Source organism: Notamacropus eugenii, chromosome 1 (assembly GCF_028372415.1).
Source record: "Notamacropus eugenii isolate mMacEug1 chromosome 1, mMacEug1.pri_v2, whole genome shotgun sequence".
Classification (NCBI taxonomy): domain Eukaryota; kingdom Metazoa; phylum Chordata; class Mammalia; order Diprotodontia; family Macropodidae; genus Notamacropus; species Notamacropus eugenii.
In genome coordinates this window covers 450,575,380-450,601,923 of record NC_092872.1, presented here as the reverse complement: position 1 = coordinate 450,601,923, position 26,544 = coordinate 450,575,380, and the positions used below count along the sequence as shown (strand labels likewise).

At 38.0% G+C, this 26,544-nt stretch overlaps 1 protein-coding gene across 6 annotated transcripts in view; it reads right to left on the bottom strand.

The window, feature by feature from the left end:
• RALGPS1 (Ral GEF with PH domain and SH3 binding motif 1) overlaps positions 1–26,544 on the bottom strand; it is a 658,499-nt gene that overhangs the window by 108,353 nt on the left and 523,602 nt on the right. For all 6 annotated transcript variants that reach the window (XM_072631953.1, XM_072631952.1, XM_072631955.1 and 3 more), the window contains one exon: positions 10,539–10,606. In XM_072631953.1, coding sequence (XP_072488054.1) covers positions 10,539–10,606 — 68 coding nt within the window. The remainder of the gene's footprint in view (positions 1–10,538; positions 10,607–26,544) is intronic.

Below are 26,544 nucleotides of genomic sequence, written 5' to 3'. Positions count from 1 at the left end.
TATACATGGAATGAGTCCAATCTTTGGAGTGATCTCTATATCTTTGATCCATTTTATCCTTATCTAGAGTTCTCTCTGCGAAATCACAGAATTTTTAGAGTTGGAAAGGACCAATGTCCAGCATGGTTCAAGCCACAAGACAAAAGGAATCCCCATGATAACAAAGCTTACAAGTGTATCTATCCGATGCTTAAAGACCTTTAACAAGAGAGAATTTATTACTTCCCAAGGCATTTTAGGATAGACATAATTGTTAGAAAGCCTAAATTTGCCTTTTTGTAGGCAAATTTCTACTGCTGACCTTGGTTCTGCTCTGTGGGGTCAAAAAGAACAAACCTAATCTCTTTTCCATAGGATAATCCTTCAAAACTTGAGCACAGCTATCATGTCCCTTTTAAGTCTTCTCTAGGCTAAATGTGCCTAGCTCCTTCTACTAATTTTCATATGATAAAAACTTATGCCCTTTTACTAGCCTGGTTTCTTCTTCTAGAATCCCTAGTTTATCAATGTCCTTCCTAAACTGTGGCACCCAGAACTGATTATAATATTTTGGAAATTTTACCTGACTGGAGCAGGGTACAACATGAGGGTCTTTCACCTCTTTGTTCCTCTCTTAATGCAGACCAAGATCAATAGGCTTTTTTGGGGTGCTATACCACAGTGCTAACTCATATGGAGTTCACAAGCCCCTAAAACCCCCAGACCTTATTCATATAAACTGCTGTCTAACCATGCTTTCACTGCCATCTTTTACCTACATAACAGACTTTTTTTGAACCCAAGCTGTCCTTATTGAATTTAATTTTATTAGATTCAATGTAAAGCAATACCCTGTCAAGATCTTTTTTATTTGTGTGTTATCCATTGTGTTAACTATACCCCTCCCCGAGCCCAAGCTTTGTACCATCTGCAGATTTGATAAGGTCAAGGCTTATATCCCTGGGGCACTTCACTGGAAACTTCCTGACTAGTGGAAATTGAACCATTAACAACTACTCTTTGAATATAGCCATTCATCCAAATATGAATCCATCTAAATGTATTATTGTTGGAGCCCACATCTCTCCATTTTTCCATAAGAATAATGAGATTTTTTAAAAAAAGTAAGTTCTTTCTAAATCTACATGAATGATATCTGTAGTTAGTTCACTAGATTCACTAATTTAGTAATCCTGGGGAAAAATAGGTAACAAATTTAATCTGATAGGGTTTACTCCTATTGACATCATGGTGTTTCCCTTTTCTGGATGATAACTAACCATTTCTTTGATAATTGGCTCTGGTATGTTCTCAGGAATAAAAGTAAGATCACTAACCTATAACTTTATAGTTTTCCTTGTTTTGAAAAGTGGGATATTTGCTCTTCTCCAGTCCCATGACACCATGCCTTGGTCTCAATGATCTTTCATGTAAGATAGGTCAGAAATCATATCTACAAGTTCTCTCACTAGTTCATCTAGGCCAGGAGGCTTGATGATCTCTTAATATCTCTTGTTATCAACTCTGCTCACCAACTCCCATTCTAGGTTGTTTTATTTCAAGCTTAAACATCATTCTCCTTTGTCAGAGGGAAGAGAAGCAAAATCATAAATAAACAGCTCTGAATTCTCTCTTGTTAATTCCATTGTCCCACCTAACCTGTGTGATACTATCCCTTCTTTGTTCTTCCTTTCTCCCCCCCCTCTCTCTCTCTCTCTCTCTCTCTCTCTCTCTCTCTCTCTTCTTCTCCTCTTTCCATACACATACACACACACAAACACAGACACACAGATATATGTATATATGTATATATACATACACATATATATGTATGTGTATCTATCTATCTATCTATCTATCTATCTATCTATCTATCTATCTATCTATCTATCTATCTATCTACCTATCTACCTACATCTCAGCCTACCAGTCTCACCTAGGTGAAGTGTAGGGGCTAGTCACAGGTCTAATTCCACTACTGATCAACAGAAGACATTAATCCTACTCCGTTTCCAATCTGGTCTGGTTAAGTAAGCTGGTAGTACCCTGAGCTCCTCAGGGTTCACCATATTGATGATGAACTTCAAGTTGACACCCAATCTACATAGCCTAGTTAGAACTCCTGAGCTTAAGTTGTCTGCCAGCCTCAAGTAGCTAGCATTTGGTAGGTGGGATTACAGGTATGTGCCACAATGCATGGATTTCAATTAACTTAAAAAAATAACAACTTTTTTGTTATTATTATCCTTAACTTTCCTTACTAGCCTCAGCCCACTTTGAGTTTAGGCTGTGAGTTTGAGTATAGTTCAATGTAGTTCTGAGGCAGCTAGGCAGTGCAGTAGGTACAGGTGCAGGCTTGGAGTTGGGAGGATCACAGTTCAAATTCAGTCTCTGACATTTTCTAGTTGTGTGACCCTGGACAAGTTATTTAATCTGTTTACCTCAGTTTCTTCATCTGTAAAATGAGGATAATAATAGCACCCACCTTTCAGGGTTGGTGTAAGGATCAAATGAGATTGTAAAGCACTTAGCCTAGTGCCAGGCACATCATAAGTGGTATATAAATGTTAGCTGCTATTATTATTCAACTATAACTTGTATATAAATCCCCACTGATGTAGAGAAAAAAGGGCATCTAGCTCCCAGGCAAACACTCAAGGCAAAATCTATATCTATATCTATCACACACATACATACGTATATATATATATATATATATATATATATATATATATATATATATATATATATATGTACATACATACATACATACATATAATCAGGTACATAATAGTTTTTATTTCACTTCACAGGAAACACAGGAAAAATAAAAAGGACTCAGTGAACCATAAACAATTTTCCTTCACAGAAAATATAGAAGTCACATAAAAACTCACAGTAGCCCATAAACAATTCTTTTCTCTTCTTGATGATTCCCAGATTTCCCCAGGCCCCTGTTTAATCACTCAGTTTCATAGTGCCTCAGTTTTAGACTTTCCTTGGAATGGAAACAAATTTGGGGTTGACAGGCAGCCTCTTGACATTCTTGTGAGTCCCACTTTCACTCTAGAGATGGACTATCCCCAGAAGAAAAAATCAACTTGGGGCTGATAGCAAGATAACCCCTTTCCTATCAGATCTGCACTGTCCAAATAACTCATGGCAGCAGGAGTCCAGACTTTTTGCTGCTGTATATCATGGCTATAGTCCCTTGATGGTCTTCTAGTTGTAGAGTCACATGTGAAAACCAATGGATTTAGAACTGGAAGTATCTGGAGGTCATCAGTCTAGACCTATAAGGGACCTGAGAGGTCATCTATACCAACTTGCTGATTTTACAGATGAGGAGAATGAAGTCTAGAAAGGTTAAGTAACTTGACTAAGGTCATAGAGGTAGCAAGTGTTGCCTTCTCTGCAAAATACTGGCCTTACTCAGAATCTTCCTTTTTCGTCACTAGAAGGCTATGACCCAGGATCCCATTCATGATGCATATAATGCACTCTTAGGTCTCTACTGGTTAGTTTCCTTGATGATAATGTTAGATCCCATCCAGAACAGAAATGATGATTTGGGAATCACACAGGACAGATCCTCTGGGGCCATGGAGGATTCCAAAAGAATGGGATGTTGTATTCTCTACACCTTTCAATCAGTTGTTTGATGGTAAAGATGTGGTTTATTATGGAATACTATTTGCAAAAGTATACCTGTTTCCTTCAAATCAAAGATGCCCTCCATGTATGTATAAATAATTTCCATAAAAATTTTATTTAGATGAAAAAGTAAGTATACAGGTTCATAGTTATTAATGTTCTTTCAGTCACGCTTTCCCCCATAATAAAGTTTAAGTCTTTTTGATATATTTGGTTTTTCTCCTCTTGCTTCATAAAGGTTCAGATTTGAACCCTTAATTCCTAAGAAAAAATACAAAACACCAAAAACAAAATGACAAATCCTTCACTTCCAGGCTTGAATTCTTTTGATATATACTTGGCCTATTCTAGAAACTTTTCCTACCTTTTGTCCTTCAATGTCATTTCCACTTACCAAAAAGCACATCTAGGACTGGGATTTTAGAGTCCAAATATGGTGGCTCCACTTTCCTTAATGGTGCTAAGAATCTTATAAAAATCTTTACAGATAGTTTCCATCTTTTGCCTGTTTTCCTTCCAGTTTCATCCTTACATGTCCTCATTATGACTTAGTTGTGTCTTTTGCCAAGCTTCTTTAAACTGTTTTTTCCTACCACTGATTCTTAATGTTTTATAAGGTGAAACTCCTCATAATCTTCTGTTGTCCTTCACTTTAAGATTTTACAAGTGAGTTATATTATAAACCAGTATTGCCTTTGGATGACATATCTTTCTCCTTGGCAAAAAGATCCAGTGTTTGCTATATAAAGTAGTTTTTAGACTGTTTTGGTCTTCTTGTTCTGGCAATTGACTTAGTTAAACTTCCGTATGGAATGTTAAAATCAGTTTAGGTATCCTTTCCTCAATCCATTTCCTTTTTTTTGTATAAATAACTTGTTTAAATAGTTCAGATCATGGTTAACTATACGTCATATCTTTTTTCATTTTCACTTTGGATTAATTTTAATCTTTGCCTTAGTGAGCTGGTGATCACACAGCTGATTCAGGAATGAACCCCATGTTCTAATCAAGAGGCATTTATTAAGTGCTTTCTATGTTCCCTGCAGAAGAAAATGGCAAACCACTTCAGTATCTATGCCAAGAAAACCCCAAATGGGGTCATGAAGAATTGGACACAACTGAAATGACTGAACAATAATAAATTCTGTGTTCCAGGCTCTGTTCTATGCACTGAAGTAACAAAGAGAAAAATGAAAACAGTCCCATCTTCAAGGAGCTTACATTCTGACACAGTACATGAAGAATGAGTCATTTCCTTTCTGCTTAAATATAACTTACTTCATTGTTTGTGTTATTTGGTGCTTGCCATACCCAGTGCCTCCTGATTCCTTTCTTGAAGAAAGCATTCATGAAAAAAAAAAGCCTGAAGTTTCATTGGCATCTACAAATGTCTGACCTTTCTTATTCTATACTCCTAAACCATATTTCCCATCACATTTTTTGCTGCTCTCTGAAGGCACCAGGTTTCAGAAATATATAGTTTTAATTTAGAGTGTTTTACAATAGTAATCATAACTGTGAATGTGAATGGGATGAACTCTCTCATAAAACGAAGATGGATAGCAGAATGGATTAAAAATCATAATCCAAAAATATGTTGTTTACAAGAAATGGGGGGGATACACACAGGGTAAAGGTAAAAGATTGGAACAGAATATATTGTGCTTCAGTTAATGTAAAAAAAGCAGGGATAGCAATCCTAATCTCAGACAAAGCAAAAGCAGAAAAACACCTAATCAAAAGAGATAAGGAAGGAAACTATATCCTGCTAAAAGGCACCATAAACAAAGAAGCAATATCATTACTAAATATATATGCTCCAAGTGGTATAGCATCCAAATTCTTAGAGGAGAGGTTAGGGGAGTTGAAGGAAGAAATTGACAGCAAAACTATCCTAGTGGGGGACCTCAACCTTCTCCTCTCTGAACTTGATAAATCTAATCTTAAAATAAACAAGAAAGAAGTTAAGGAGGTGAATAAAACTCTGGATAAGGTAGAAATGATAGATCTCTGGAGAAAACTGAATGGCGATAGGAAGGAATGTACGTTTTTCTCAGCACTACATGGCACACATACAAAAACTGACCATGTACTACTAGGGCATAAAAACCTCACAATCCAGTGCAGAAAGGCAGAGATAGTCAATGCATCCTTCTCAGATCATAATGCAATAAAAGTTATATGTAATAAAAGGCCATGGAAAGATAGGCCAAAAATTTATTGGAAATTAAATAATCTAATCCTAAAGAATGAGCGGATTAAACAGCAAATCATAGAAACAATCAATAATTTCATTCAAAGAAGCTTTATATCTTTGAATGCCTATATGAATAAAATAGAGAAAGAGGAGATCAATGAATTGAGCATGCAGCTGAAAAAGACTGAAAAAGAACAAATTGAAAATCCCCAAGCAAATACCAAATTAGAAATACTGAAAACCAAAGGAGAGATTAATAAAATTGAAATTAATAAAACTATTGAACTAATAAATAAAATTAAGAGTTGGTTTTAGGAAAAAAACAATAAAATTAATAAACCTTTGGTCAATTTGATTAAAAAAAGGAAAGAAGAAAACCAAATTACCAATGTCAAAAATGAAAGGGGTGAACTCACCTCCAATGAGGAGGAAATTAAAACAATAATTAGAAATTACCTCACCCAACTTTTTGCCCATAAATTCGACAATCTAAATGAGATGGATGATTATTTTAAAAAAATATAAATTGCCCAGATTAACAGAAGAGGAAGTTGAATACTTAAATAACCCCATCTCAGAAAAAGAAATTGAACAAGCCAACAATGAACTCCCTAGGAAAAAATTTCCAGGGCCAGATGGATTTGCAAGTGAATTCTATCAAACATTTAAAGAACAGTTAATTCTAATATTATATAGACTACTTAGAAAAATTGGGGAAGAAAGAGGCCTCCCAAATTCTTTTTATGATACAAATATGGTTTTGATACCTAAACCAGGAAGAGCCAAAACAGAGAAAGAAAATTATAGACCAATTTCTCTAATGAATATAGATGCAAAAATTTTAAATAAGATTTTAGCAAAAAGAATACAGCAACTTATCATGAGAATAATACATTATGATCAGGTAGGATTTATACCAGGAATGCAGGGCTGGTTCAATATTAGGAAAGCTATTAGCATTATTGATCATACCAACAACAAACCTAACAGAAACCACATGATTATCTCAATAGATGCAGAAAAAACTTTCGACAAAATACAACACCCATTCCTATTAAAAACACTGGAGAACATAGGAATAAATGGAACTTTCCTTAAAATAATAAGCAGTATCTAACTAGAACCCTCAGCAAGCATTATATGCAATGGAGATAAGCTAGATGCATTTCCAATAAGATCAAAGGTTAAACAAGGATGTCCACTATCACCACTATTATTCAATATGATACTAGAAATGTTAGCTGTAGCAGTAAGGGAAGAAAAAGAAACTGAAGGAATTAGAACAGGCAAAGAAGAAACTAAGTTATCACTTTTTGCAGATGATATGATGATACACTTGAATCCCAGAGATTCAAGTAAAAAACTACTTCAAATAATAAACAACTTTGGCAAAGTTGCAGGTTACAAAATAAACCCACACAAATCTTCGGTGTTTCTATTTATTACTAACAAAGCCCAACAGCAAGAGATAGAAAGAGAAATCCCATTTAAGACTATATGAACACAATAACAAAATACTTTTTGCACAAATAAAGTCACATCAAAGTAAGTAGAAAAACATCAGTTGCTTGTGGGTAGGCTGAGCCAATATAATAAAAATGACAATTCTGCCTAAATTAATTTACTTATTTAGTGTCATACCAATCAAACTATCAGATAATCATTTTCTAGAGCTGGAAAAAATAATATCAAAATTCATCTGGTAAAGTGCTTTATGTTCTCCATAGAATCTCTTAATTCTTCATCCCCTGAAACAGATTTTTGGAGCATATGCTGTGATCATTTTAAGGATGCTCTCTTCTCAAATATTTATCCTGGGCATTTTAATGAACAGAAGTGAACAAACAGAAGAGCATAGGCTGGACTATCTTTGCGACAACAACATTCTTTTGATGACCCCCTCCCACCTTATCCCTGAAGCAAAGCCCCATATTTTTAAAATAAAAACATGCTTCTGGTGCTACTGTGTGCCTTCCACCTGCGAAAGCCTAGTGGCTGGAGAACTAAAATTGAGATTCATCTGAAGGGCAATGGAGAAGCACATTGTTGCTAGAAGAAAACTGTACTATGTATAATACAAAGGGATTACGTAGAAGTGGAGTAAAGGCTGTTATTAGAGAAAAATATCTGAACTAAATGATAGGCCTGTCATGTAATATGAGTGAGGTTTAACTGATGGGTAGCTCATGAACTCTACTGGTATCCTCGCCGTGGTACTAGAAATCGAGGAAGATATCTAGTATGTTGGATGGAGCCCCAGTGCCAAACTTATGGGAAGCCATGGGAGTTGTATAGGGTAGGTATCATGAATAGGTTGAAATATACATCAGTGAAGGGCATACTGCCATTAGGGAAATCACAGGTTCATTTGAGCATTAAAGTATTAGTGGGTATTGCCTCTGGCAGGGGAACTCGTGTACTCAATATCCCTTCCTATTCTGACTTAACACCTAGCCGGTGAGTTCAGTTTCTCTCCCTAGGCAGGTTTCATGCTGTAGGTTCCAATGTGTTGACTCAGAATTTCACAGCTCCCTCCCTCTTGCTGGACTCTCATGCTTTGTAGACATGCCTATTGGGGAAAAGTTGCTCTACTGGCCCCAACCCCAGCACTTTCGCTCAGAGGCAGCTTTTTGGTACTCTCTGTTGCCTTCTTACCTCTCAGAATCTCTAATCTCCTTCAAAGCTCAGTTACAATGCTAGCCCCAGCTCCCACTGCCTCCCCCTGAAACCATCCTGTATTTGTTTTGCATATATTTATATGTACACATTTTGTCTTCACTGAGACAATGCAAGTTCGTTGAGGGCAGGGACTATTTCACTTTTGGTTTTACATCCCCAGCACCTGCCATAGTGCCTGGTACCTAGCTAAGTGAATTTTTGTATCAACAGTCTGGTATAATTCTTCTAGTGTTTAAGTTAAGACTTCCTTAGAAGATGTCCTTAACTTCCAAGGAAGTTAAGACTTCCTTGCTTGATTTGTAGTTTGTCTGGTCTAATAACTTTTGTTAGTCCCACCTAGCTCCTTTGGGTTATGACAGGTATGACTGCTCATGTGTGCCAAAGCTTTGCTGTTACTTGGTCCAGCTGGCACCCAGGATTATTATTTTTTCTTCAATGCAGTGTCAATGAATTTTCTAGGATATTGGAAAGAACACTGGTTCCTGTCCTTCATCTATTACCAACTTGCTCTGAATATGAGTGACTGTTGGCAAATCACTCAAACACTCTGAGCCTCAATTTTCTTCTGTAACACAGAGACATAATAATTGTACTAGCCACCTCAAATGGTTGTTGTAAAGAAAGCAAGCACTTTTGAAACTCTAAAGCACTATGTAAGTATGAGCTACTCATGCTATTATTAGTGAAGTAGAGTAGCAACATGGATGGAAGTCTGGTCTTGGAATCAGGATGAGCAGGATTTAAGTCTTGCCTCTGACTTCTACCAGCCATGTGACCATAGGTGAATCATTTAACCTCTCGGTGGCCCAACCACTTCCCTAAGGCTATACCTTATAGATGAGTTGCTGATCTGAAGGGGCATAGGGAGTTCCCACATTTTGAGTTCACTTCAGTGAGGAAAGTGCAAGTCTACAACCCCCTCACCCCAACTCCAACTCATCCCAAAAATATTTTTTTATCAATATTTGTCAGAATTGTGTATTTGTAGGGGACATATTGCTTCCTTGCTTTCCCTGTTAGCTTTGTAATATAGTATCCTTCCATTTCTTAGTCAAAACCTGAAACTACTTTTCTCTGTTTGAAATCCTGGACTCCTCTTGATTCACTTCCCCAATTTTTATTCTTATTTGTCAATCTTAGATAGCTCCTACCTCAAGATCATCTAGGCTCATGGCCAATTCTCAGCTGAATCAGTAGGGATGCCTTTCCTAATTGAGTTACTGCATTTTTACAAAATGATATCTTAAAACATGCTACAAACAATATATAACTCATTTCCAGCAAAGGTAGCAGTCTGTATCTTCTTTGCAATTTTTTATTGGTATTTGAATTTTAAAAGAGGACACCTGTTTGCCCAAATGAACTTCTAACTGGTACAAATTCAGGCTAGAGAATAAATGAAAATATTTAGGCAATATGAAGGAGATAGACATGGGCTAAGAAGCCTTAATGGCTCCTTATGTGAAGATTCGATGTGAAGAAAATGTGAAGATTCCATCAACTGGCAGCCTCTAGGTGGGAAGACTTTAAGAGGCCACTGAGAAACTTTCTGACATTCAGCATCCTTTCCCCCTGCCTACAGCTGACTTCAGAAATGCTTTAAACTGGGTTCCTACAGCCCTTCCCTCTGTTCCCCTTGTAGAACTAGCCCTGTTCTGTGTCTCTCCTCACTAGGTTGTTGTGCAGGGACGCTCTGGATGATCTTGGACCCTTCTAAGTGTTCCTCCAGGTCTCTGCCCAAGAAAACCATTCTGTCCAGCTCAATCCAGGATGTAACTCATTTGACCAAGGGGCTGCCTCTTGAAACTGGGCTATGATTGTGTATGTGTGTGGGAACTAGGCTGTGATTTGGGGAAGCTGGGCTATTGGCCACCTCTCAGTTACCAAAGGCACTCTGTTCTTGTGTTCAGGCTACTGGGTTTGTTGCCTATTCAACTATTCATTAAGCATAGTTTTATCATCTACTCATGGAGACAGGCCATCTCAGATCTGTCCACAACTTATAACAATCAGAGCAACTTTAAGATACCTGCGAGGTCCTCCTTTGAAGACACCAGTCGGGGAGAACAGCTTCCTGGTTCAATTCTCAGAGACAACCTGAAAAACAGGATTTTTGCTAGATCAGTGTGGGCTGAGTCCATAAAAGACCTGGAGACAAAATTCGGATTTGAAAGAAGTCCTTGGTTCAAAGGACTTACAGTTGGGCAGGGATGAAATGTAATCCAACAGGAACCACTTCTACAATATCCTTAACAATAAGTCATTCAGCTTCCCCTTGAATGCCTCCAGTGACAGAGAACTCACTACTTATGTGGCAGCTCACCCCAATTTGAGACAGCTCTCGATCTCTTTGATTCACTCCTCTGTTCAGAGAGAAGGTTTATATGGTCTGTTCACGAGTAAGGATGGGCAAATAAATGTTCTCAGGAAGTTCAGTTAGTTTTGAACAAAAGTCTTACTATTTTTCCTCTTTTAAAGTTTGATTGATTCCTTCTATATAAACTTTATAAGTCATTTACCGAAGCCTGCTTATCAGTTGGTTGGCCACACTGTAAGAAATTTTTGTCCATAACCATTCATGAAATTTATCTGCTAAGTAATGGAGAGGTTGGGATCTGTATCAGTGGAGGAAGGATTGCAGATGAGCCTGCAGGTCCTTGAAATAGTGAGATGCTAGAACTGGGCATCCCTCAAACCCTTTCAAACAGGCTGGGAACCTTCCAGAGGAACAGAGAAATGAAACACATACATACATATATGTATATATATATAATATATGTATACATATAGGTATATATATTTTATATATACATATATGTATGTGTGTATACACACATGATATACATGTATGTGTGTATTATGTACATCTGCCTATTATATAATATGTGTCTGTATCGGTGCCCTTCGGGATTCATCTTTCACATTATCCAAAACGTATGTAAAATATAAGTATTTTTATTTGATGTATTTTGTCTTTCTACTCTCAGTGACTAGCTAGCACAATACCTAGTACATAAAGGCATTTAATAAATGTTCAACTACTACTACTGGGTAGCATTAATATAGCACTTTCAAGTCTACAAAGCGCTTTACCAATATTATCTCATTTAATTCTCACAACAATCCTTGGAGGTAAGTGTTTAGATTATATCCATTTTACCATTGAGGAAACTGAGTCAGACAGAGGTTAAGTCCATTGCCTTAACTCTACTGTTAAGTATCTAAGGCTGGATTTGAACACAAGTCTTCTTATTTCAAGTTCAGTGTTCTATCTACTGTAGTACTTGGCTTCCTAAAGTACAAGTCTGACCATGTCACTCCCCTACTCAATAAATACCAAGGATTCTCTATTGCCTCTAGGATCAAATACAAAGTCCTTGGTTTTGTTTTAAGCCTTCACAACTACCTGGGCTTATCCAACCTTTCCAACTTTACACATTACTCCCCTTCTCAAATTTTATGGTTCAGCCAAATTGGCTTCCTTGTGGTTCCTGCATGATCCAGCTACACAAGGTTACTTGCTGGTCTCTACTCAACACTTTACCTTCTATCTCCATGCATTTGCACTGGGTGTCCTCCAGACCCAGAATAGCTTCCTCCTCACCTATGCTTCTGACTTTTCCTGGCTTCCTCTAAGATTTAACTCAAATCTACCCTTTCTGCAAGAAGTCATTCCCCATGTGCCAGCTGCTAGTAATTTCCCTCATTTTGTATGAACCTAGCTGTATCCATGCAGTCTTCTCCATTAAAGTGTAAACTCCCTGAAAAGAGAAATTGTTTTTGCCCTTTTCTGCTTCCCTTCACTGTTTGTCATGGTGGTTGGCACATGGTAAGTGTTTAATAGATACTTGTTGACTGACTGACCACTGGGCCCTAACCTACCTTTTCTGTCTTATTGTATACGTTATTCCCCTTCTTGGACTTAGGTCTGGCTAAACTGACCATGCTGTTTCTCACACACAACTTGCCATCTCCCATCTTCATGCATTTTCCTGCCTTTTCTACCTCCCATGCCCAGAATGCCTTCCTTCCTTACTTCCACTTGCTAGAATCCCCAATTTTCTTCAAAATTCAGCTCAAGCAAAATCTGCTACAAGAAGTTTCTCTTGATTATGACAGCTGCTAGTATCTTCCTTGTGATCTAAATTACCTCATATTTATTTTTAATATTTTTCTGTGTTTTCTCTCTTCCAATAGAATGCAAGTTTCCTGAAGTCAAGGACTGTTACCTTTTTGTCTTTGTATTCCCAGTGCTCATCACAGTGCTAGGCACGTAGTTGGCACTTAATATGTGTTGATCAATTAAAGGACTTTAAGTAAAGATCCAGTGATAGACTATGCCTTTCCTGACAGATTTGGTCACCATCTGTTTACTTTTTTTGGCCAAGTTAATTCCCAAATTTGCTTACTGATGTGTGGAAAGGGATCAGGATCTGTATAGGTAGAGGAAGCCTTCATGCCAAGGAAACCATGGAGTCCTGAAATACTGAAATATTACTATGCTATAAGAAATGATGAGTTTGATGATCATAGAAAAACATGGATAGACTTGCATGAAATAATGAAGAGTGAAATGAGAAAAATCCAGAGAGTGTTGTATAGAGTTACAGCAATATTTTTTAAAAAACAACTTTGAGCGACTAAATAATTTTGAGTATTATAAATACCCAAATTAACTACCAAGGACTGTGAAGGAAGATGCTATCTGCAACCAGAGAAAGAACTAATAAACAGAAATATGTATTGAATGATTTTACATATGTGTATATGTGTGTATATGTACATACACACACATATATATGTATGTTTGTATCTAATTGTAGTCATTGTGGGGAGGGAGTAGAGGAGGAGAAAGAAAAAAGGAAAAAAAGAAATCTGCATGGTAATTTTATTATATATTTAAAAGGAATACATGTTCCTTAATTATTCCATAAATATTATTCCATAAATATTATATATTTAAAAGTTGTACATAATAGACTTGCAGTTTCATGTGTAATCTTTTTAGGCTATATTATGGAAATGCTTGTTTTCTTCCATAAATTAAAAATAAAATAAAAATATTAAAAAATAAGTAATGGGGAAGCCAGGACCTAATATACTATAAAATCCCAAAGTGAAGAAACGAAGAAGCTAAGCCAGATAAACACCAGGGAGAGGGATTCTTTCAGAATTTATCTGAGTCTGCTTCAATTTAAAGGCAGGGACATGAAAATCAAGGTCCAAGATTCAAACAGAGCTAGCAGCCTGGGTATGAAGGCCAAGTTACCAGACTGGGACAAGGAATATGAAAGTCAAGATCTAAGGCAGGGAGGGTGAAAGGCTAGATGATGTCTTGATGCCCTGGAGAGAAAGAGGTCTGGTATATCTCTACTGCAGAGGAGAGCTTCTGCTATGTGGCAGTAGGGGTAACTGGAGTTCTTTTACCTAGTCTTTAAACTTTTGAAAAGTTATTTCTATATAATTGTTTTCATTTGTAATCTTACATATTTTATTTTATGTATTTAAAAACATTATTTTGAGAATGGATCCATAGGTTTTACCAGATTGCTCAAGGGGTACATGACACAAAAAAGGTCAAGCATTGCTGAGGTACAGTCTGGCTTAAAATGAAAGCCTTATTAACCAGCTAGTGTATTTGACCGTGAACTCTCACACTGAAAAGAGGGAAATGGACATAAAGAAGAAAATCTGAGTGTACTGTCCCCTTGCCTCCAGGTTTGACTCATATCAATGATATGTATATTGGGGAATTTACAAATATATTTCTCTTATGGAAAAGAAGTCAGGGTTTGGGGCATTGTTGATATTTTAGTAAATTTCTTTTAAAAACATTATCAACATCTTTTGCTTTCACATCACCTATATATTTCCCTGAATCCCTATACTTCCCCACTCTGAAAGTCATTTCTTAAAACATTATACATTTCTTTGTATTACCAGCACTTAGTACAGTATCTTTACTTAATACAGGTGAACTAAAAACAATGCTTAAAAAATGCCTGTTGGCTGAGCAACTGATATGAGGTGGGATCCCAGAGCATACTGTCCCATTACCAGAATAAAGGTCAGTCCTGGAGCAGGAGTCAATACATGTGACATTTTAGAGGAGATAACTGTCCAACTTAACTGAAGTCCCCTAAGCAATTTTTGTTCTCCTGCTCCCACTTAAGGCTGACATGTTAGGCCAAGACTGCCCTTCCCCATCCTAAGTCAGTCACACTATAGATTCAGATACAGAACACCAGAAATCTAGACCCACAGGAGTATCTAACTAGTCCTACAAGTGACATGACCAGGACTGCATCCACCAATTGTCTACACTCAGTGGAGGTAGAGTTGAGTTAACCTAGCTTATAACTGAGGGAACAGTATAGCAGGTAGGGAACAGGTAGGCAATAATAGTACTAACAAGGACAGTAAAGAGACCAGCTAGCCTGAAAGCTATAACAAAACTGCAACTGTTCCCCTCCCCCCTTTTTAAAATCTTTAGCTGCCACTCTTACTCTAGTTAGAAATAGTTTGTGGTTCTATTGGCCAGCACTGGGGACTTGTACTTCACTTGTGACCTGATTAGACTTCAATACTTATCTAGACACTGTGCTAGGAGCTAGGGATACACATTTTTTTAAAAATGAAACTTTCCTGCTTTCAAGGAGCTTGCGCTCTATTTATCAGTGAACTGAGTACAAAATAAAACATGAACACTGTGTGATTATGAAGCTGGGATGATCATACAGAATCATGTACCCAAGGGACTGCCTTCCCTACACTGTCTGGAATTTTCCTTACCATTTGACCTTTGTCTGAGTTACATATCTCCCTCTGGGTTCAGATCAGTCATTGGCACAAAGAAAACATGCCCTGAAGCTGGGTGTGGAAGAATATTGACCCTGGAAAGGGCTCCACTCTCCATGTATCTGTGACTTAAAGAAAGAAGTTGGAAAATCAGGGTGTTGGAAGCAGTGGCCATTGATGAGAATTGGCCCAGACTGATTGGGGTTGGAACTGAGAAACCTAAGCAGAACTGATTTTCTTGTTTGAGAAGGAAGCTTTGAGACTCCCTCTCCCTCTATTATCAAGGATAAAAATAGCTAGGAAAGATGATAATATCTTCTTGTTTGTAGAAGGATGATCATAGTTCATTACTTCAACAAAAAGATACAAATATTTTTAAGAAAAAGCTTTTCCCAAGTGACAAAGTGTAGTCAACAAGTAGTCAACTCCTGAGTGTTCAGCTGTAGGCTCACACTAGTGATACTACAAAGGACACAGCAGTAAGTAGAGGGCAGGGATCATGTTGAGAAAACAAAGAATTTGTGTTAGGAAAACATAACAATGTATAATTTAGTGCTATAATGTGGGACATAGACTACAATCATTCTATAGACATTCAGGAAGAGAAACGTCATGTGGTGTAATGCCAGAGGTAGGGCTACTCAGGGAAGACTTCACAGAAGAATAGGACTTAACTTTGGGCTTAGAGTTAGAAAACCTGAGTTCAAGTTCTATCTTTACCATTCACCAGGATGATGCTGGATAAGTCACCACTTCTAGATTCCTTAATGTCCTTGCCATAAAAATGAGGGAATTTGAACTAGATGATTTATAATGTCCTTTTGTGATGAGCAAAAGATGAAGTGACTGAGGAAACAAAGGTTTGAGCTTCCAAGCCTATCAGTTTATTAAGCAATGCATGCCAATTGCTCAACAAATTGTGATCAGGCCTCTAAGCTTTGGGACTGGACCCTGAATACAGCGGGAGGCAGATTTTTATACATTAAAAACAATTAATCAAATAAGGGCAATTAATTAAAAAGAAAACAACTAGGATACAAAATTAAGTAATCTGATTTCTAATTGGAGGAAAGATTAGGGACTTTCCAAATTAGGACAGAGAGAATGAACAGGAGCAATTCCCTGAAATCAGAAAAAAGAGGTGTCCTACTCCCCTGAAGTGTCTACATTGAAACAAAAGAACATAAAGACAGTAACTGGTTGACCTGTACAGAGTCAGTTTTCAGATAAGACATATGAGTTGCATGAAATGTATAATTGTGAGAAAATTCCTTGTATTGGTCTTTGGCTCTGACTGGGTTTTTGGTTAGCATAACCAAGGTCCTTGGTTAAAGGTCTCTAAGCAACAAGTAGAGATGGTTCAGCTTTCCACCCATTTAGGGCTAGGTTCAAACAGTGCAATAGGGTTTTTTTTCACAATTCTCACAATTGAGTGTAATGGCAAGTAAAATACGATCTTTTGCTGGTTTTGTTTTAGTATAATCAAGAAGTACAATACTTCTATTTGAATGTGACTAAGGAGGATTTTTTCTCATCCGCTTTCTGGCCTGGGAAGATTTGTAGGAGGGTCCATGCCTTTTGTTAATGAGGCACTGGTTCTCAAGGGATGTGATGTCCTCTGGCTCTAAAAAGTGTACTCTCAGGTGCGGGTTTTATTTGGGAGCTTACTGACTGGAAATGTTTGTTTGGCCAGACAAGGACTCTGGGAAGCCACTTTAAGGAGCCTCATGGCTTTGAAAACCCAGATGTCAGTACTTCCCTCTTTGGTAACTATGGTCAGACAGTTGAGGTCCAACTGTCTGTTGAATTCAAGCAGAGGAAGCCATGTCTGTTGATCTTTAATTTCTCTGTATTTTCTTTGAAGTTCTGGGTGCTGACTCCCCTAAATTAAGTGAATGATATATGTGCTTGGTTAAAGGATTGATACATGTGCTTGATTATAGCAGGACCTCTGTGTATGTTGGGGTGCTTACTGTTACATTAAGTAAACTTTTCTCACAAGATAGAAATTGGACTAGACTCATAAATGGGGACTGTGCTAGCTCTAAAATTAAGTCACATTATGGAATCAGTATAGTTTACTCAATTTGCACTAACCCTTGCTGTTCTAAGCCCTTCACTTCTAGGATTTTATGGATGAATGGAATGTAGAAACTAGAGATATGTAGGTCACTACAGCATTAATATAGTAGCGTATAGGGATAGTGAGGACAGTCTGCTTGATGTAAGGAGTTCATGTTCAACAGTAATGGGACAGGCTAAAGAAGGCAAAGAAACACTTTAAATGTCAGGCTGAGGAATTTAGACTTGAACCTACAAATAACATAAAATCAATGTTGGTTCTTGTGCCTCAGGATGCAAGTAACAGGAGGTGGTATAATCAGTGTGATAGCTCCAGATACGTTCCGGTGTATCACTGTCTTTCCTAAAATGTACTGGAACTGAACCCAATCATACAGATGTGATCCAACAATGATGGAGTAACTCTGGGTTGTTATTTCCCTCATTCTGGACATCAGGCATCTATTAAGGTAGCTTACAAGTCTGTAAACCTTTTTGTCTGTCACATCACTCTGTTAACTTACTCCAACTCTGCAGTCCACCAAAATCCTTGGACATTTTCAGACACTGATCTTTGGCCAAATTCTAGGCTGCTTGTTATATGGATTCCTATTCAAGTTGGCTTTGGTGGCCACTGAGGTCCCTTCCAACTCTGAAATTCTATGATTAAACAGATACAAAGTGAACTAGAAGGGTTGATGAGCAAGTAAATACAGCTTCATAAGATGGTTTGTAACCACTGAAAAATGTTGACTAAGAGCCAGCATGGGTTCCTTATCTGTTATTCTCCATCCCTCCCTTTCTTAAAGGCTCAACACAGTACTACCTCCTCCATAAACTCTTCTCTAACAACACCCTTCCCCTAGGTAAGACTGATTTCTTCTTCAAAATTTTTTTTTATAGTACAGTGCCTGGTCTTCTTTACTGCATAATTATTTGTGCAATTGACTCCCTTGACCGAGAGCAAAGTCTATGTTATATCTATGTTTCTATATCTTCTATTTTCTGCATAGCAAACAAATAGTAAATACAATTATTGAATTGATCAAATAAAGGGTATGCCACAGATATAAAGTTTCTTCATTTCAGCAAGTTATTTAACCAAGTTTTTCACTGTGTCCTTATGTATAAGATGGTGAAACTTGGGAGGGATTATAGCATAGAGTTAGATGAAATTAATAGCTGGTTGAACAAAGCTGGTCTAAAGAACATTGTTTAATGAATTTATATTATCTGTGGAGAGGGCTTTATGGAGTGCTTTGGGGCTCTGTCTTTGGCCCTGTCCTGTTTACTGTTGGTATGAATTCCTTGGGAAAAGAATATCAGACACTATTTCCTCCCTCCAGGGCCATTCCTTAGATGTGAGAAAGGGAAGAGGCTCAGAAGACTCTTAGGGATGTGTTAATCATCAAAGCCTGGAGGCACATAGACAATTCCTTTAGTGATTTATATCAATCTTGGTCACTCTTGCAATCCACAGCTGAGTCGAAATATCTGCTCTCTTAAAAGATACAAAGAGAGAATCAGTTCCTAGTAGGTCAAACTCCACTGGATAAACCCGGAGTAAATCATGCAAAACTCAAACAAAAAGCAAGAAAGGACATGGGGAGCTGATACTACTGCCAGTGTGCTCTGAGACCTTAAGTCCTGGTTTGTCATCTTTAAAATGTAGTGAAAATGCTTTTGATACTCTTTCAGTACTGAAAGAACTGAGAGAGGGAAGCAATTGCTGAACCACTGTCAATTCTCTTAGAAAAGGAGAGGTGCTATAGGAAATAATAAGGGCAAATGTCAACATTTTCCCCAAAAGAGAAGAGAATAGTCTTTAAACTATAGGCTAATGAACTTGATGATGACTTGATGATGATTAATTTTTCTAGAATGAATTATTAAGAGAATGGCTAGTGTCACTTCCCTGAAAGATTGTGAAAGATATCACATACAAACAAAAGAGTTTATAGTTTATCCTGGAAACAGCAGGGGGCCACTGGACCTTCCTGAGCTATATTGCTTTAGCAATATTGATTTGTTGTGTTGGTCCTGAACAGAAAATTTTACTTTCAAACACAAGAATCAAGAGAAGCAAGAAAAGGTAAACAGGAAAGAGAAATTATAAGAGACTTACTAAAGTTGAACTGTTTACATTCCTACATGGAAAAATAATGTTTGAAACTCTTGAGACTTTTCTCAGTATTTGGGTAGTTGGAAGGATTATATACATATAGACAGTGGGCACAGGGTGAGGTGAATAGGAAGGGATGATATCAAAAAAAGTAAAATTAAGAGGTGAGAGAAGGATATACTGGGAGGAGAAAGGGAGAAATGGAATGGGGCAAATTATCTCTCATAAAAGAGGCAAGAGAAAGCTTTTTCAATGGAGGGCAAAAGGGGGGAAGTGAGGAAAAGTGTGACGCTTACTCTCATCACATTTGGCTTAAGAAGGGAATAACATGCACACTCAATTTGATATGGAAATCTATCATACACCACAGGAAAGTAAGGGAGAAGGGAATAAGTGGGATTTGGGGGATGAAAGAAGGGAGGGCAAATGGGAGGAGGGGGTAATTAGAAGTAAACACTTTTGGGGAGGGACAAGGTCAAAAGAGAGAATAGAATAAAGGAGGGGCAGGCTAGGATGGAGGGAAATACTGCTAGTCTTTCACAACATGATTTTTATGGAAGTTTTTTGTATAACTACATATGTATAACCTAAATTGAATTGCTTGCCTTCTCAGTGCGGATGGGTGAGGAGGGAGGAAGGGAGAGAAATTGCAACTCAAAATTTTAAAAACAAATGTTAAAAATTGTTTCTACATGCAACTGGGAAATAAGAAATACAAGTAATGGAGTACAGAAATCTATCTTGCTCTATGAGAAAATAGAGGAGATGGGGATAAAGGAAGGGAGGGGCATCATGGAAGGGAGGGCAGATTGAGAGAAGGGGTAATCAGAGTGCATGATGTCTTGGGGTGCGGGGAGGGGAGCGATGGGGAGGAAATTTGGAACTCAAAATCTTGTGGAAATGAATGTTTAAAACTAAAAACATAAATAAAATTAAAAAAAATTTTTTAAATAAGAAACTTCTCTATGGAAAATGAGGGGAGAGAGATAGGATGATAGCTTGAGGGGATAGTAAGTGAAAGGTTTTTTTTAAGTGTTTGATGCTTTTTTTTTTAACATCACTGTCATTTCCCAATGACTTCTCTGCCTCACAACACTTCTACGCCTACTTTACAAAAAGTAAGTAATATGAATCAAACAAAACAACACACTAGCAATGCCTAAAAATAAGTGCCTCCCATCACATCTATAGTGTACCACCTCTCAACTGAGAAGAAGGAAGTCTGCTTCATCATTAGTCCTATATAGTCAAGATTGGTCAGTGCATTGATAAGAATTTTAAAGTCATTCAATGCTGTTCTCCCTTACATTGACCTGATTATCATGTAAATTGTTCTTCTGGGTCTACCTATTTCATCCTTTAGATAAACTCAAACAAGTCTTCTAAAATTTAAAAAAAATTAATTATAACAACTTAATTATAACCATTATTTCTCATGGCAAAATATTCCATTAAATTGATACACTACAGTTTATACAGTCATTTCCCAATAAATGAGGAACACCCACTTCCCTTCTAGTTATCTGCTGCAACAAAAAGTGTTGCTATAAATATTTGTGAATCCAAGGAACCTTGAAGGTATGTGGCAAAATGGATAGAGAACTGGGTCTTGGAGTCAGGAAGACATGAGTTCAAATCTTGCCTAAGGTACTTATTAGCTATGTGATCCTGGGTAAGTCACTTAAATTCTGTTTGCCTCACCTTCCTCATTTGTAAAATAGGGATAACACCTATATCCCAAGGTTGCTGTGAGAATCAAATGAGATAATATTTATAAAGCACTTAGAAGAGTTCTTGGTGCATAGTAGGTATTATATAAATACTATTATTATTATTATTATTATCATTAGACTTCCTTGGGCTAATTGCCTAATTGTGGTATCATTGGATTAAAAGGTAGGAACAGTTTATTGATTTTTTAAAATATAATTTGAAATCACTTTCCAGAATGGTTGGATCAGTTCACAGTTCCATCAACAGCACATCAGTGATAGGTTACTTCTGGAAGCCAAGATGACAGAGTGAGCAGTACATTGTTGTAACTCTCCCATATTCACCTTCAAACAACCATAAAATAGTGCCCCAAAACAAATCCTGGAATAGCAGAACCAGCAGAAAGATAGGGTGAAACAATCTCTTAGCCCCAGACACTTGGAAGATTGGCAAGAAAGGTCCATTTTACTTGGTTAAGGGAAGAGTGCATTCCAGGACAGGAAGCATCCCAGCAAGCCAACAGAAAGCTCCACCTCAGCAAAGCAGTGGGAGGTCCTGAGTCCCAGAGTTGTGGAACAGGAAAATGCCAAGACCAATGTGGCTTAGCATAGCCGGGAACTGGCAGACTCCCGCTCTCCGAACCACCACATGCTTCAGCATAGTCCCAGGCAAATAGGTATCCTCCAGTGGCCAGACCTCCATGTGTTTCGGCAAAGCTCTGGGCAAACACAGGTCTTCTCTGTCTCCTCTCCTCTCCTTTCTTTCCCTCTCCTTCTCCCTCTCCTCTCCTCTTGTACCATGACTTTAGCTGAGGGAGTTCTGCCCAAAGGAAGGTAAATTTTGATGGTCAAAACCTACATAGTTAACTTGAGGTTTCCTGGCTAGATTTTTTTTTTCCTCAAAGGCCAGGCCTTAAACACAATCAACTTTGAATATCATCGACTGGAACAAGCATCACTTAATCGTTATTTTTGAGCCCACCTGGCTTAGAGTGAATGTAAACAGTTACTGATTCTCTCATGGTAAGCAACCCTGAGGGTCTTTCCTCCCAGTTTGATGTCATTTTTTTCTCCATCCATGCATCTATCCATCCATCCTTCCATCCATCCATCTATTCATCTTTATTAAAGGGGCCATCCATTGACTCACTTCTTAAAGAGACATATTCACTGAATGAGAATTGCCTCACTCAAAGTGAGAACTTGAAAAGACCTTAGTTTAAAAAGGCCAAGGTCTCCCATTGCATCCTGGGCCATCTCCAGTCATCCTGATTGATATCTGGCCACTGCACCCAGATGGCTCTGGAGGAGAAAGTGAGGCTGGTGACTTTGCACAGCCCTCCCTCATTCAAATCCAATTCAACTGCAAGTCATATCATCATCTCCCTGATATCATGGTCCTCTTCAAGAATGAAAGACTTCCATGTGCTTTAGTGTAACCACAGGACATGCAGAAACACTTCACCAGGCCTCAGCACATACCAGATAGGACCACTAGGAACCTATTTCAGCACCAGGCAAGCTGCCAGGGTCAGCAACAACTGGAACAAGAAGCCTGAGAGAACGCCCCTTCCACCCTAGGTGCATAGCTCAATTTTAAAAGAAAGGAAAAAGGCCCCCCCAAAAATGATAAGCAAAAAAACCCAAAATAAGATGACCATAGAAAGTTACTACGGTGACAGCAAAGACCAAGACACAAACTCAGAAGAGACAACAATGTCAAAGCACCCATGGGCAAAACCCCAAAGAAAAAGGGAAAGTGGTCTCAAGCCCAGAAAAAACTCATGGGCGAGCTCAAAAAGGAGCTTAAAAATCATAAAAGAGAGATAGAAGGAAAATGGGAAAAGAAGTGATAGTGATGCAAAGGAATTATGAAATAAGAGTCAACAGCTTAGAAAACTGCTTAAAAAGTAGAATTGACTAAATGGAAAAGTAGATACAAAAACCCACCGAAGAAAACAAATCCTTAAAGAATATAACTGGTCAAATGGAAAAGAAAATACAAAAACTAACTGAGGAAAACAACATCTTAAAAATTAGAATTGGACAAGTGGAAGCTAAAGACTCTATAAGATATCAAGAATCAACCAAACAAATTCAAAAGAATGAAAAAATGGAAGAAAATGCAAAATACCTCATGAGAAAAACAACTGACCTGGAAAATAGATCCAGGAGAGAAAATACCAGAATCACTGAACTACCTGAAAGACATAATCAAAAGAATTACCTGGATAGCATCTTTCAAGAAATTATCAAAGAAAACTGTTTTGATGCTCTGGAACTAGAGGGCAAAATAGGCACTGAAAGAATCCACTGATCACCTCAGGAAAGAGACTCTAAAATAAAAACTCCAAGGAACATTATAGCCAAATTTCAGAATAATCAGATCAAGGATAAATACTACAAATGATCAGAAATAAATAATTCAAATATTGAAGAGTCATAATTAGGATTATATAGGATTTGGCAGCTGCAACACTGAAAGATCAAGAGTCATGGAATATGATATTCCAGAAGGCAAAGAAGCTAGGATTTCAATTAAGAATCAGTTACTTGACAAAATTAAGAATAATACATCAAGGTGAAAAATGACTATTCAATGAATCAGAAAGGATTTCAAGTTTTCATAAAGAGAAGACCAGAACTAAAACAAAAATTTGACCTCCAATATCAAGACCCAAGAGAAGCATACACAGGTAAGAAGGGAAAAGAAAACATAAGGGATTCAACAGAGGTAAACTGTTTATATCCCTATCTGGGAAGATGATATTTATAATTCTTAAAAGCTGTATCAATAACTATAAGTGGAAGTAGAGAGACACACACAGTGAAGGTAAAGGGACAGAGCAGAATCTATTATGCTCCAGCTGAAGTAAAAAAAAAAAAGCAGTGGTAGCAATCCTGATCTCAGATGAAGTAAAAGCTAAAACAGACCTAATTAAAAGAGATAAAGGAGGAAACTACATCTTGCTAGAAGGAACCATAGACAATAAAGCAATAGCAATACTAAACATAATTCTAGGAGAAGTTAAGTGAGTTACAGGAAGAAATAGTAAAACTATACTAGTGGGAGACCTCAACTGTCCTCTCTAAGAACTTCATAAATCCAACCAAAAAATAAACAAGAAAGAAACTAAGGAGGTAAATAGAATATTAGAAAAGTTAGATACGACAACCTTTGGCATGATTTAGACATAAAGGAGGACACCATAAGCAAATTAGAAGACCAAGGAATAGTCTGCCTGTCAGTTTTATAGGGAAGAGAAGAATTCATGACCAAAGAAGAGATTGAGAGCATTATAAAATGTAAAGTAGATAAAGATCCATTTCAGGATCATGGTTAAATCACCTATTCACAGAGAAAAAAATACACAAAACAGGAAAAGATGGCCAAGGACTGGGAGTCTAGTCTGGGTCCTTTTCTAGGCAAGTATATGTTGCCATATTCATGTAGCCAACACAGCTGCCACCAGAAAGGGAAAGGGAAAGAGGAATTTGCTCACATCCTCTCCTACTTCATAATTCTAAGAGAAAACTGTCAGAGAATCCTAAGCCATACATTTGAAAGAAGGGAAGAGAAAGACTGGGAGGGAAGATTTACTCCAAAGACTAGTGAATGGAAGGCTCTTTTGGCCTCAGTGGTCACTGCTCTTTGGCACTGCCCTCCATACATCATGGCAATCAGGAATCAAGGGGTCAACAAGGGATCTCTGCTCTTAAGCAAGAGGCTGGTCATAGGATCTTCTCTCCATATGCTCTACAGAATGGACCCCACAGGCACATTCCTATGCATACTTCATGGGGTGTGCCTCAGTCCAAGTCCTTACTCTATATACTAGATCATTTTTATGGGCTCCAGTTTCCTGATGTGAAATACTACTACTCTTGTTATTTCAAGGTTTTGTATCTGGGAAGGGGAGGACGTTTATGTTGGTTATAGAAATGGCAAAGACATTCAGAAGACAGAGCCAGCCTGTGGGAAATGATTAATTTTTGTTGTGAGAGTTTTACACAATAATCCAGAATCTTCAGTCTGCCTGGGTATGCTCCTATGGGCATATGGAAGCCAATGTATCAGAGAAGTCCAAGGTTACTCTGGAAGTACTGTCTCAAATTATAGGAGCCATCTGTGCAGCTGTTAGTACAAGAAGTCATTTTGGATGGGGGTGGGAAGGGGAAGCAGGGAGGTTCTTCACAATGTCCCAATCATTCAATCTCAGTTTATGTTCCAAGGAGTCAATAGGTCTTTCTTAGATAGATAATTCTGTCAATTGTGTGGGTATGAGGCTGTCAACAACAAGCCCGTAGGATTTCTCAAACAGACACCGCAATCATTTCCCCTTAACACACAGAGCCAGAGGAGCAGAGGCAGCCATCCAGGGTTCCTTAGGGTGGAAGAAGAAACTTTCCTTTGGCCTGGGACTCCAAACCACACCCTTCCCTCCAGTCGAGCTTTAATAGCCACAAAAGATGCCAAGACCCTGCAAGCACCTCACCTCTGGGCTTTCAGCTCACAGGCCCCAGGTGACAGCGTGGGCAGGTTTGGTTCAAGTAACTTTATACACAAATTAGAGGGGAAAGGGAGAAGCGGAAGTCAGGAGAGCTCCCACCAGTGAGCAAACAATAGGTTAGCTGCATTTCAGGAATAAAGCTGCCTGCCTTCCTCCATCTGGCTCTAACTTTCTTTTCCAGCCTTATTTTTATTTCAGTCCCCTTCTCTCACTCCATGTTCCAGTCAAATGGCTCTACCTATTGCCTAAATTCTTCTTGCTATTACCCAACCTTGTGCCTTTCAACCAGTTCTTCCTTTTCCTGGAAGGTCCTCCCTCCTCCTTCATCTTTGCCTGTTAAGATTCTACCTCTTTCACCAAAGAAGTTCCCTCCTGAGACACATTCCCTTGGGTATTCTGGATCTGTCCTTTCACTTCCTGTCTAGAATTATGACATATCTATATAAATGTCATATCTGCCTATTAAAGTGAAGCTCCTCATGGTCAGAGGCTATACTGTTTTTCACCAAACCCAAGGTACAGTAGGGGCTTAATAAGTGTATATTGAATTGAAATTGAAAATCATGAGTAAAGAGGATTTGGGGAGAATCTTATCTTAGGACTCTAAATGTTAGAGCTGAAAGAGACCTTAGAGATCATTTCCTCTACCTTCTCTCATTTTGTATTTCTTTAAACCCAGTAAAGTAAGTAACTCCATGAGAAAACGAGAAAATAAGCCAGTAGCACTTAGCCCTTATTGCCCCTCTTTTTGGAAGAGATGGGGTTGCAAGGTAGGGCTATCTCATAATTTCCACCCTCAGGTGTTCCCCTATCCTGGGAGCCCTTCTCTTG